Here is a 14,157-nt window from a genome sequence, read left to right as displayed (position 1 = left end):
TAGTAATTGCGATTAGTCTAATCTTCTCAATATGTATGTTTGCTAAATAGTAAAATACTCTCATCTTTGATGCTGGCATGAATTGAAATCATTATCTTTGAAACCGTCTTGGTAATAAGATCGTTCTGAATTGTAATTTTGTTTTGGAAAAATGTCTGTGCTACGACAAGCTGTGTTTGCATCTTTGGGTATGTTGAATAAAAATTACAATAAATAGAGCTGTATTTGTGATTTATTTTTGATATTATAGCTGTTCATCTGTTCTATCTACCTATATCTATATAAATATATATACCTATTATCCTATTGTACGTATAGCGTAGCAAGTCGTAGATGCTTACAACTATCGTCTTCCTGTAATAGAAGGAATCAGTGTTCTCTGTGGCCAATTAGGTTCGAGATCCCCGTCAAAGGGGGACTTTTTGATACATATCTGTGGGGACGCCCTTGCACATGTCGCTACCAGGGTGAACCTTCAGTTCACCCACGCGTCCGCGTTAAAATGTAGAAGCCCTTCTGGCTAACATTGAGAAACACGACACAAAAAAAAATGTGTCCAATTTTGCAAATAAAATCTTTGCCATAATGATTAAATTTGTGAATAAGTTGGTCAACAACTAGGTAGATTACGGCCTGGCCAAGTTATATATTCTTAACGATACAAAATACCTATGTGCTGAATTTTTATATTAATAGCATTAAATGCAATAAATAACAAATATTTGAATAGTTCGATCAAAAACAAATATTTATAATAGTTCGATTCACCTACCAGCTGTAGGTAATGGATTTTCTTATACTCTTTCGGTTTTAAGTAGGTAGGTACTTACCATATTTTAATCAAAACATTGATATGTACGTTGCATATATTATGTATGTATGTATAGGTAAATGATAACATATCAAATCCTCTGTATAATAAGCTATTTTTCCCATAGTTTGCATTCTCTGCATGAACGTTGGGTACATTTTCTCCTGGCCGTCTTCAACACTTCGACTGTTCGCATCAACCAATACCACACTTAACCGACCAATGACGGAAACAGAGCAGGCACTGTTTGGAAGTCTGGCTTCTATAGCGTCTTTGATAAGCACTCCATTTGCTGGTTTCCTCTTGGATACTCTGGGAAGGAAGTATTCGTGTATTTTGTTCGCGATGCCGCAGATTGTGAGTACCTACCTATTTGTTAAACAGTTATATAAAGCCGGGTATCCACTTAGGTTCGCCGTGGTTTGCGAACGCGCCTGCTCCGCAAACCAAACATAATGGATACGTCGTGATCGCGGAGCGCGACTGGAGCACGATCGGAGCACGGCGGAGCGCTCCGGAAGCGGTTTTTTGCGCGAACTCAAAGGGGAGCGCAGTTTGTTCGTGGACGCGAGCGTGTGTTTGTTAAGTTCGCGAACATGGAGTGGTCCGATGAAATGATGAATATATGCATTATTTCATTATTTCTTCTTCCCTTATTCATATTACCTTGCCAAAATTGAGAAGGTTGTTTGTATTCCATCACAATATAATGTATCAAAAAATAAGCTGCACTTCCTACTAATTCTGGAGGCGGCATGTTTGCACCGACCGTCTGTCGTGTGTCTACTGGAGGCCGGAGCGCGGAATTTAGCGCTCCGACAGGAGCACTGATGTTGCAGCCTAAGTGTGTACACTATACACGTTCACGTTCGCGGAGCACACATTGTTCGCAATCCACGGCGAACCTAAGTGGATACCCGGCTTAATATACTAGCGGTCCGCCCCGGCTTCACCCGTGGTACTTACGTTTTCTCTACATAAAAACCATCGTCGTACTTCAAGGAATATAATAAAAAAAGAATTATCGAAATCGGTTCAGCCGATCTCGAGTTATGCGCTTACCAACACATTTTGCGATTCATTTTTATATATATTGTGAGCTTCATAAACACTATAACAATGGTTTTATATTTTTAAAGATATTAATTGATACTTAAGTTGATGACCACTGTTATCATCCGACCTACCATATTTCATGAAAATCGGGTCAAGCCTTTTTGAGGAATATTGCAATTCGAAAATAACATTATGTATTCAATATGATGTAATTGATTGAATCTCTTAAGCATCAGTTGAACGATTCTGAGCAGCGTAATCTGATGAATGATGTTGAAATTACCGGCTTTCCAGAAATTAAAGGCGAAAACCTATTACATTTGACTATAACAATAGCACATAAAATTGGTCTGTCTTTGGAAGAGAAGGATATTGTAAATGCGTATCGTGTCTAGGGTTGCCAGGCCATAAAATGCAAAGGCCGGACTGCGCACTATATAAGGCCGGACATTTTAGCCTAAAAGCCGAACATGTTTTTTTTATTGCCAAACATAATGTTTTTACAGCTGGGCTGTTGAAAAAAGTATTTATACGTGGTGAAAAGTGAGGATATTCGATATTTATTAAAAGATGGACATAATATTTATAATAAAAAAACTCGTTTACGAATTTGAAATGTTTATTAAGTTACACTATTACAGTTTTACTTACGGATCATCAGTCTTTTGTAGATAATTAAATATTATTAAAACTAAAAAACAAATGAATATAGCTCTCTTTTGGCATTCTTAATACTATAAACTAAAAAATATAATAAAACAAATAAAAATAATCATTCTTCTGGAAAGTAACAAAAAGATAATATTAATTTTACGGCTAGGTAAGAATTTACTTTATAGTAGGTATTTATAGAACAATTTAAAATCTTTAAAAAATAACAAAATCTAGTTATACTTATATTTGGCACTTAGATAGTTTGCTCTCCGCTCGCCCTTGTCCGTTCAGGTCGGGCGCTCGTCCGCCCATCGTCGTACGAATCGCCACTCTGACAAAAAGCCTGACAAAAGCCGGACAGGCCAAACACGTACATATTTGGCCGGACGCGACTGCAAAAAGCCTAACATGTCCGGCTAAAGCCGGACACCTGGCAAGCCTAATCGTGTCGGTCGTCAAAACGGATTGGATATGAGTAGCGACCGTAGCTCATCTGGGCGTCCGCGCCCCATCATAGTGAAACTGACCCGGCACCATCTGCGTAACGAGTTATTGCGTGCGGCGCGCGTGCGCCGCGGCGCTGATAGCGGCGGGCTAGTCGCGGGAGAACCGCGCCGCTTCTATATCAACGAGCACCTAACGCGAAATAACCGTAGGTTATTCCATCTGGCGCGGGAGCAACAACGCGCTAAAGGCTGGAGTTATGTCTGGACCAGACGTGGCCATATATATGCAAGACGCGACCAGCACTCTAAATACCATACTATATCCTCCGAAGGCGATATAAATAAGGTTTTTGGCCAAAGCTAGTTTCGAGCTTACTGATACTTATTATCTGTATTTTAAAAGTAATTACCTATACAAAGCTATTCATGACTTCAATTTGTTTGTTTCTGTGGTTTGCATATAGCTGCATTTTACGCGTTCTTTTTGTAATATTTCATTATGTTATTACTATACATAGCGTTAGATGTAAATGGTCTAAACGTTGTAAGATTATTACGTTAATGATCCATATAACGGCCAGCCATGTTTTAAAGCATACTTACATAGCATACATAATATTTTATCGTGAATTTCTTCTTATAAATATATATTATACGTGTTATTATCAACCTCTCTCATTGTTAAATCTAAACATTTATCGGCTAGTTGCATTTTCAAACACTCATTGTATGAAAAATATTACATGTTTAGTCTTTTGTTTTATATATAAGTTTAGTTGCTCAATATTATTTAATAAATGTTATCCTTTAATAATAGTTTCAAATTATTGTAAAAAAAAGGAGTATAGAAAGCTTCATAAAGTTAATTTTGAGATGGAAATATCGCCTCGCTCAAATACTCACTTTCAAAGGATTATGGGACAATCTGTTTTTAATTTCGCAAAATTTGTTTTATTATGTAATTTAAGATGTCTTTGCTATTCGGCCTTTATAATTGTATTCTGCACGCAGTCGCATTTATTGAGGTGTGTCAATTATTTCTCGAGTTTAAAAGAATATTATGTTCTTAGTATTTTATATTTTATTTTAATATTTAATTCATTAAATATCATTTTCATGCTTCTACTCGTCTATTCTAGTATTATAGTTTGTGAGTATGTCTTAAAGTTTTATTATAATATATATTTAATTTATTTGTTTTTCTTATATTTATACAGTTACTTACCATAACAATGAACAACAAAAATAAATTTAAAGTTGGTCTTCTGAATCCGGGTTCTTTGGGTACGAAGCATGATGAGTTTCTGGTGGCAATGGAGCGCCATAAAGTAGATGTGATGGCTATCAACGAGACTTGGCTGAGGGATGGCGAGGAGGGGCGCGCTCCGGCCGTGCCGGGCTACAGGTTACGCCACGTTCCTCGGCCGCTCACTCTTCGGTCTCGAGGTGGGGGTGTTGGTTATTATATTAAAAATGGCACGTCGGTGAGGGTTATACCACATCCGTTAGCGCATGGCGTGGAACAGATGTGGCTTAAGGTTAACTTAGGTGGCGAGATCATCGTGGTCGGTACTGCTTACCGCCCTCCCTGGCTGGATATTAATCTGTTCCTGGATGCACTTACTGATTCCATTGGTTCTTTTATGTGGTGCGACAGCCTTATTCTCGTAGGGGATTTTAATATAAATCTTTTGGATGGCGACCATATAAACTGTATTAAACTAAAAAATTTTCTTCAAAGTGTCAATTTAACGCAACATGTATCTCAGCCGACACATTTTACACGTTTCAACCAAACTTTATTAGATGTAATATGCACAAATGTTCCAGTGAGTAATTTGGCGGTAGACCACATAGAGGAACTCAGCAGCCATGCTTTTGTTTCCTGCACACTTAATATATATAAGAAAAAAGCTAAACCAAAATTTATCACTTTCAGGCCTATAGCGAACATTAACATAGATAATTTTAATCAGTCTCTGTATAATATCAATTGGTCATCTCTGTTCTCTCTTCATAACGTGGATGAAATGGTTAACATGCTGACTTCATATATCATATCTCTTTATGATATATTCGCTCCTAAGAAAAGGATTTTCGTCAAGACGAAACGGCCTCCCTGGATTACACAGAACATCAAAATAATGTTCCAATTACGCGATGAGGCTAGAAGTAGAGCGCGTCTTACTAAGGAGGATGCACACAAACATTATTACAAGGATTTAAAAAAATTCACCAGCTTAGCTTTAAATCGGGAAAAACAGGCTTACTTTAATTCATACATTAATTCTAATTCAAACAAACCTAAGATCATGTGGAAACATATAAAAGACAATGTTACCATCAATCCTAAAAAGGATTCATTGTTACCTTCTCATCTCAGTAATCCCAATGTGTTAAATAGCCACTTTCTAAATGTCCCTGGTAAAGACCAATTACATCTTTCCATATTAACATATTATGAATTTAATCGACACAGTGATGCTGTTTTTAATTTTACGAACGTAAATGAGTCATTGGTGTTTAGCACTTTAAAGGAACTGAAGTCACAAGCCATTGGAATTGATGACATATCTTTGGACATGTTTAAATCCACATTACCATCTACCTTGCCAATACTGACGTATATTATTAATGAATCTCTGAACACTGGCATTTTCCCTGGTTTATGGAAAAGCGCCCTCGTTCATCCTGCACCGAAAATCAATAATCCACAAGACCTGAAGGACCTTCGGCCAATAAGTATACTGCCTTGCCTTTCCAAGGTCATTGAAAAAATAGTGTATAAGCAGTTAATGAAGTTCTTAGAGACCAATAATATACTTCCAGATCGTCAGTCTGGTTTTAGAAAAAACAAAAGTACTGCAACAGCCATAACGGACGTAGTAGACGATATATTATCGGCTCAAGATGAGGGCAAAGGTACATTCCTGGTATTACTGGACTACACGCGAGCATTTGAAACCATAAACGTGCCTTTGCTACTATCTAAACTCACATATTACGGTCTAAGCTCATTGACAGTAAAGTGGTTCAATAGCTACCTATCGTCACGAACTCAGACTGTTTCAGTTGCAGAGGAGGATGGTAGAATTATGCTCTCTGAATGTAAAGTGGTAACACGAGGAGTTCCTCAAGGATCTATTTTGGGGCCTCTGTTATATATACTGTACAGTGCAGACATAGTGACGCGAATAAAATCGTGTCGGTACCACATCTATGCGGACGATGTGCAGTTATATATTTCATTCTGCCCACATGAGACGCAAATAGCAGAAGAAAAGCTAAATTCAGACTTGGATTCAATTCGAATGTGGTCGGAAAATAACTCTCTTGTTCTCAACCCCAATAAGACCAAATATATGATACTCGGGACCCCTTCTACTGTCAAAATAATAAAAAATAAGCTGCCATCCGTACTTTTACACATAGACGGGGTACCTATACAGCGTGTTGAGGAGGTTAGAAATCTTGGCATCGTTTTTGATGAGAATCTGAGATTTGAGAAGTACATTAGCACTACAGCAGCTAATTGTTTCTATAGACTTAAGGTTTTATATCGCATCAGACAATATATTGAACCCAGCCTCAGACTCAAATTATGTGATAGTCTAGTTCTATCAAAGTTCAATTATATGGATGTGATTTATGGACACCGGTTATTAGGTCGTACAAAACGGGTAATCCAGCGAGTGCAGAATGCATGTGCACGGTTCTGCTGGAATGTCCCTCCGAGGGAACATATCACGCCATATCTTAATAATGCGCGATGTCTAAATATGGAGCACCGCAGGCAACTGCACTTTGCGTCCCTTCTCTTTGGCGTTGTCAAGACAGAATCGCCTCGCTATCTGTTTGAAAAACTTAATTGGAGGAGTGAACAAAACACTCAATACAACACCAGGGACCCACACAAACTCCTCGTACCCAAACACCATTCCGCTTGTTTTAAGGGTAGCTTTAAATATAACGCCACTAAATGCTGGAACAATTTGCCACCACCGCTACGGAACCTACGAACACTATATACTTTTAAATCTAAATTTAAAAGTATATTATTAGCTCACCAAATCCAGGTTTAGTGGTAAATTAAACATACCTGAAAATTGTCCTAAAAATACTTATTATTTATGTATTTATTTATTATTATTTATATGTATTTAATATTTACCTTGGCCGTTAGTCGCGTTATATCGTCGTATGATCTATAAGTTTATTATAACTCCTTTATTTATTTATTTTTATATATTTATGTATATAATATGTAGTCTTAAGTAACTCCTTTCGTCCCAACTCGAAGCCTTTATTATAAAGGGGGCACTGAAAAACAGCGCTGCCAATGTTCCTGGACGTTGCAGCATATGCTGAGCTGCCTCCTTTTTGTCTGGGTCGTATGACACACCTTAATAAATGTATATCATTCTATTTTTTTTTTTTGTACGTGTTTTTCATGTTATTAATTTAAGTATTTGCTTCTTTTATTGTAACTATTTCTTATTGCGATGTTTTCTTACTTTACTTGTACGGTTTTATGTTTTAATATCTATGTATGTGTGTGTGTTGTGCTGTCTCTGATAAATAAATGTTTCTTTCTTTCTTTCTTCTTTCTTTCTTTCTAAAATTTATTAAGGAACAGCATATCTCTGAATGTAAGAAAAAAACTATTATTTCCATACTAAAAAACGGTTAATTCAAACTTGTCCGTTACTGCGTGTGCGTTTTAATTATAATTTCGATATCTTATAGATCGCCTGGATAATTATATCAACATGCTTCACCGTGGAAGGTATCCTAGCTGCCATGTTTATAGCAGGATTAGGAGGCTGTATTTTTATCATAGCTCCAGTATTTATCTGTGAATTCTGTCAAGAAACAATCAGAGGCATGATGACTACAGGAACAATGGTTTACTATGGAATTGGCATGTTATTATCCTACCTTTTGGGAGGTTCTTTGGAATATAAAATGTTGAACTATACCTTTTTAAGTTTGACTACTCTGGGGTGTAGTCTGGCTTGGTTTTTGAAAGAATCACCTATAGTTTTGATGAGAAGAGGCTTGGAGAAGGTATGTTGAATATTCTTAAATAGGCATACAAATATGTATCTTTAATTAAAAAAAATGTTGTGTCATGTGTGGTTTTATGAAACCACGGTAAAAGTGAAACTGTTCGAACGGTTCCGAATACTGCTTTGTGTAGCGCATGTCTAATCGGCAGCCGCGATACAAAGACCAAAAAGTTTGAGACGATGTAATAAAAGTTTCACTTTAACCGTAACTTTTTAAAAGTTCCTAATAAATGTGAATTGTATATAAATTGAATAAAAAAATATTTTTTAATATTTTAGGAAGCAGCGGAATCTATTTCTTATTATCGAGGTGTGAAAATCAATTCTAAAGAGGTAATGCAAGAAATCGACACAATACGAAAAGCTTTAAACCCAGATTTAGAACATGTTCCAGGTAATTTATTTACATATTATTTTTCGTAGAATTATTTTGCTTACTTATAGCTAAATGAAACAAATATTTTGTATGCGCTACCATTCAATTATTTTACTTTCTAGTTTCTACGTCATATCATATTTACTTATAGAAAAGATTTAATCGAGATGATGATGATGTTTAAATAAATAAATGTTTGTTAACTAATATCACTAATATTAAACAGACTTTAGACTGTGCCATATTTTACATCACTTTTACAAATTATTTCCGCATTGTTATATTATTATAACGATCCCACTTATCTTACCAGAAACACATTCATATACTAATCTTATATTATGTACTATTTTAAATATGTAAAACATCGCACTAATTTAATTATTTGCCGAGAAGATAAACAGATACATATCTCCACGTGGTTTTTTTCACTCAAACAGTTTTACGATTATTAAGATTAGTCGTGTTATGATTGTTCATCAATTTAAACATCGTAAACTTAATCTGTTGGTACTAGAATATTATGTAAAGGCAATCTAGAAAAACCGATTTTTATGGTCATTAACAGTCATTAAACCATATTCGTATTTTAAATTTTGTTTTTACGTTCATTATCCAATACCCATAAAAAATGACGTTTTTTTCAAACATTTAAAAGCTAGCGCGCACGAGCAACTTTGTCTCCGCAACTATTTTGTCCCTCCCACCTATGGGCTAGTATGAAAGCGCGCGCACGTAGGGACGCAACTCCCCATACAAATTGATAGGAGAGACAAAATAGTTGCGGAGACAAAGTTGCTCGTGCGCGCTAGCTCTTAAAATATATTGGTCTTTTGTTTATGTTTAGAATTTACTTTTTTTAACGAAACAGTATGCAGACAGCATTTATTTAACAAATTCCAAAAACAAAAACCGGCCAAGTGCGAGTCGGGCTCGCGCACAAAGGGTTCCGTAGCAGCAAATATAATAAATTACAGTTAAATCAACCTATCTCAAAAACTATAAGAGATACTTTGATCAAACCAAAAATCGTTGAAAGAGTTAATTAGCATGCATCACCTCTATTTTTTTTAGAATTTTATACCCCGTAGTTATAAAAATAGAGGGGGGGGGACATACTTTTTACGACTTTGAGAGCTGATATCTCAAAAACCGTTCACTTTAAGAAAAATGTTTTTTAGAAAACTTTATATCATTTTAAAAGACCTTTCCATTGATACCCCACACGGGTATGTACATCGAAAAAAAAAATTTCATCCCTCAGTTACATGTATGGGGGGCCCCACCCCCAATTCTTTTTTTTACTATTTAGTGTCATATTTTTGTAGCGGTTCATACAACACATATTCCCATCAAATTTCATCACTGTAGTACTTATAGTTTCCGAGTAAATCGGCTGTGACAGACGGACAGACGGACAGACGGACAGACGGACATGACGAAACTATAAGGGTTCCGTTTTTGCCATTTTGGCTACGGAACCCTAAAAAGGGAGGTTCTAACTTCTAAGGTCGTCTGAAATCTATATGTTTTTTGTTCAAGTCTTTGTGACACTTTTTTATGAAAAAATTGGATCGTTTAGACGTTAGATGTTTGAGGAATGGAGAGAAGAAATCGGTACTAAAATAGGTCATATTCAAATAAAATTTTCACAAATTGACGTAAAATTCTTTCAGATGAAGCGACTGACGAGGATGTATTAAAAGTGCCAGCGAAACCCGAAAAACTAAACTTTTGGCAGTTTCTTAGTAAGTGACAAAATTTCATAAGAACATGTGAATATAAATGTAATTTTATTATCAGATCATTTGCTTAACTAGATCATTTGTAATTGAATTTTAAGCTATTGCATAGCTTCTATCGCTTGCCTTGAGCGCGGGGACCGAATCCAGAAATTTTGTAACGAAAAACCTCACGCTCCCCACTCCGACGGGGGCACGGAGGTGTGGCTTGAAGGCATAGCATGCAATAGCTTTACCGCGGCAGTTCCCGAGTGCCACACGTCTTTTTTTTGTTAAATCCGCTAACTAGGTACCTAATTAATTTTCAAGTTTTAATTAAAGTTAATATTCGCACTTTTTTTTCAGAAAAATCTCAATCAACGCGACGTGCCTTACTACTATGTTTGGTTTTGTACACAGCATCTATATTCCAAGGTTTAGTAGTTGTCCAGGTGTACGCCCAGCCGTTATTCGAAGAAGCAGTACCAAATGTGTCCACAACCTTATCTAGTGTTATATTCGCGATTGTGCTGATCGTTTCTGGGTGTATCGCAGCTTTCTTCATAGACAAGGCAGGAAGGCGGGTAAGTGCACAGATTAGAAATGGTTTTGGTTAAACTTCGATGTGTTTATGGTGTCCTGGTACCTACTTCTTTCTGCTTGAGTGATTTCGTCAATAAATTTAATTTAAAATCCGTATGATGGTTAACGGAGTGAAAAAATACAATTTAACCTTTCTTTACTTGTACCTACGAAAAATTTTCTTCAGGTAATTTAAACCTTTGCTCTGAGTATAATTTTCACTCACAGTATTTACTATACATAATAATATATGTATATTACTTTTCGCTATGATAATTTTATGTGTAGGTATTCATGATGCACATACCTAAAAGATTGTTTAAAAGATTGTTATTTGTTTTCAACTTAGTTCAAAGCATTATTATTTGCTCCAGTATTACCTATTATCACAATTGATAAATAACTATTGTGATTACTGATTACTATACTTAGCTATTAAGTATTCTGTGACTATCCATATAGATAGAGAATAGATTTTTATGTATTATTTACATGTAGTGGAAATAAAATGTAGGCATGTAAAATAGTCAACGCAAGAAATTTTGATTTCGATAATCCGTAGTAAAGTATAGGCCTTCCGCCCGCGGCTTCGCCCGCATTGTACGTCAAAAAAAATTGGATTTAAGCATACATAGTGGCGGCGACAGTGACGTTATTTTATACTAGTGATGTTACATTTTTCTATTTCTAAATATTTGAAGAGAGCAACGAAAAAATATGATTTTGAATTAAAATATAGGTATGTAGTTACATATATGACAAAACATAGATTTCTATCAGAGTCGGCAAAAAGCTTGACTATTGAAAACAATAGGTAATAACTAATAACTAATAATCAACTTAATAAACAATTAATAATCAATGACAGTTTGCATTTAATATTATGTTCGGAAAATTTGAACTACTTTCAGATTTTCTGTTGTTTGATCTCTAACTAGTTTATGTTTTAATTTAAATAGGTACCACAATAAGAATTGTTTTTTTTCAGCCCCTCATCATCTACCCTTCAATAACAGCCGGTATCTGCTGCGCGGTACTAGGAACGCAGATCCAATACCATTGGGGACCGAACTGGGTGTCCGCTATCCTGCTCTATTCGTATTGCATCGCGTACTCGCTTGGCGCTGGTACGGTGCCCTACGTTATTGTTGCGGAGGTGTTCTTACCTGAGGTTGGTTATAATGTCCTGGTACTTATTTTTGTTATCATAACATACGTACAGCTGCGCTTCTGTCGTCCGCGGCCATTCCGCGGCATTCATTATCAATCCGTTGCAACTTATTTTACAAACTTTTTACATAAGTAATTAATTTTGAAGCAAACTTCCCTTCCTAAAACACGATAGTTTCTTTATGGTCTGTTCTCTATGGTTATTTATTTTTTCAGATAAAAAGCATCGTGTCTGTGATCTCAGTGGAATGGGCATGGACTTGCAACTTCATTATCCTTTTCATTTTCAATCCTCTGGTCACAACACTGGGTCTTGGAGGAATCTTCTATATATTTGCTGTTGTCTGCTTCTTAACAGCTGTATATTGTGTATTCTTTTTGCCAGAAACTAAAGGACTGACTGTTGATGTAATACAGACTCGGTTTGTTAAGAAAATAAATACGAGTGATGCGTAGTTTTATTGCGAAAAATAATTTTTATTATTTGACGTCCATACTCGACATATAGTCGACATACATACATGTACCTTTTATGAAATTATAAAAAGTTGGATTTGGTCAAATCCTTAAAAGTGATTTGAAGAAATATCGGATTTTATCACTTCCCTGTGACATGTATACGGAAAAGTAATTTATTTAATTTTATATATATATGTATATATGATAAATAAATATGTACCTACCTAGTGTGCAAAACTTTTGTAGTTTGAAGTACATAACTAGTAGTTTAGCCAGAGAGGTTATACAATTTATGATATCATCAAAACTAATCAATATTTTGTGAAACAAATTCTGTCCTAAGAGTGAAAGAGACAAAGTTTATAGCATAATGATTGAGGTGCTATTTTTGTAAAAGAAATTAACCTAGAAAAACATAGTATAAACATAACAACCTTCTTCCGCCTTTTCGAAAAACATGGTTATAGATTTAAGAAAATCATTAATAAAAATAAGTTTTATAACATTGAGATATACATATGGAGATGATACCGCCTACATCACTAATGTTCCGCTCAACATACGCCATATGGCGTAACTGCACGCTCATTTTTTATTTGTTTTAAAGTGAAACGCATCAAATATGCCTTCGTATGTGTTACGATATTGCACAAATAATACAAATAATACGGAAAAGTGCAAAGGAATAACTTTCATCGGTAAGTTCCTAACTAGATAATAATTTTTAAAACTTAGTTAGAGCAAAATAATGGCGCACAGATTTTGTTCGTGGTGTCTCCTCCATACGTAGTAATATTATCTCAATGTTTTATAATAATGTATTGTGTAGTTTTATTTAACTACCTATATCCCTTTATTGATAAACGATATTATATTTAACAAATTCCACTATAGCTTTATGTTTTTAGGAATATTATAACTTTTAAAAGTTTATAAATACATATATAAATTATCTTCATTCTTAGTTGTCTGGCAGAGATCGATTGTAGCGATATAAACACCGTCCATACATGTTATTTCAATATGTTGCTCCATTTCTTTGAATATAACATTTTCAATCATCGGTATTGGTAAGCTAAACAGTAGGTATAAATAAAAAAGAAAATACTACAAAATATTATAAATTATAATCTTGATCCCTTACAAGTAATTAACACTTACAGACAAAACGTAAGAAAATCAATTAAGTAATTAATTATCCTTAAACAACTTGTACTAGACATATTAATTACCTAAATAGATATAACAATGTAAACAAATTAGAAGCGTGGCATCATGCAACGGATTTGTCATATTATAAATGCGTGGTCTATAGATATTGAATTCTATGACATTTTATTAAAGTTCGCTTTAGTCTGAACAAGGTTTCTCGAAGAGGTTATCTTCCACGACAATATAATACAATTAAGATGAGTTGCTAATCAAATTTAAGCTCTATTTATTACACCATAGATAACTCTGTTTTGATGCGTAAATTATTATTTCATTTACTATGAACCTTATGACGTAGGTCATAGAGTATATAATTTATAAAATTACTCGGTTACCATCGAACCGGTAATGAATGAAGTGGGTTGATAAAGGAGTCATAGTGATGTTAGGACGAGATAGTAACTGTTATTCTTAAGTACTTACCGGTTTTATAGAATACCTATTTATCTCTAACGAGACGAAAAGAGTTTATTGATAAATAGTAACATTTATTGTAATACTTCGATTTTTTTATTTGGTTAAATCAATCAATACCAAAAACTGTCTTCTTTTACACTTTGAAAATAATATTCTGTATCAAATAAAATGTAAAATATACTAC

General features: G+C 34.9%; 1 protein-coding gene across 1 annotated transcript; it reads left to right on the top strand.

The window, feature by feature from the left end:
• Positions 1-90: 90 nt before the first annotated feature.
• On the top strand, positions 91-12,525 carry LOC149897490 (facilitated trehalose transporter Tret1-like). The gene is made up of 8 exons (XM_090116456.1): positions 91-188; positions 939-1,168; positions 7,714-8,034; positions 8,316-8,430; positions 10,089-10,160; positions 10,500-10,717; positions 11,704-11,886; positions 12,102-12,525. The coding sequence occupies exons 1-8, from the start codon at positions 152-154 to the stop codon at positions 12,339-12,341; spliced, it is 1,416 nt and encodes a 471-aa protein (XP_089972582.1). The 5' UTR covers positions 91-151; the 3' UTR covers positions 12,342-12,525.
• The last annotated feature ends 1,632 nt before the right edge of the window (positions 12,526-14,157 follow it).

The sequence above is a fragment of the Colias eurytheme genome, chromosome 25 (assembly GCF_061535395.1).
Source record: "Colias eurytheme isolate Ceu_HAF_F1 chromosome 25, ilColEury1 Martin Lab GWU primary, whole genome shotgun sequence".
NCBI lineage: Eukaryota > Metazoa > Arthropoda > Insecta > Lepidoptera > Pieridae > Colias > Colias eurytheme.
The sequence above is the reverse complement of the archived record's forward strand: the minus strand, read 5'-3'. Positions and strand labels throughout refer to the sequence as shown.

Bases quoted from the DNA above. Each gene is read 5' to 3' on its own strand.
- LOC149897490 (XM_090116456.1), top strand. From the start codon at position 152: ATGTCTGTGCTACGACAAGCTGTGTTTGCATCTTTGG. The intron at 1,169-7,713 runs GTGAGTACCTAC...GATATCTTATAG, and splicing joins TGTTCGCGATGCCGCAGATT to ATCGCCTGGATAATTATATC. The intron at 8,035-8,315 runs GTATGTTGAATA...TTAATATTTTAG, and splicing joins TGAGAAGAGGCTTGGAGAAG to GAAGCAGCGGAATCTATTTC.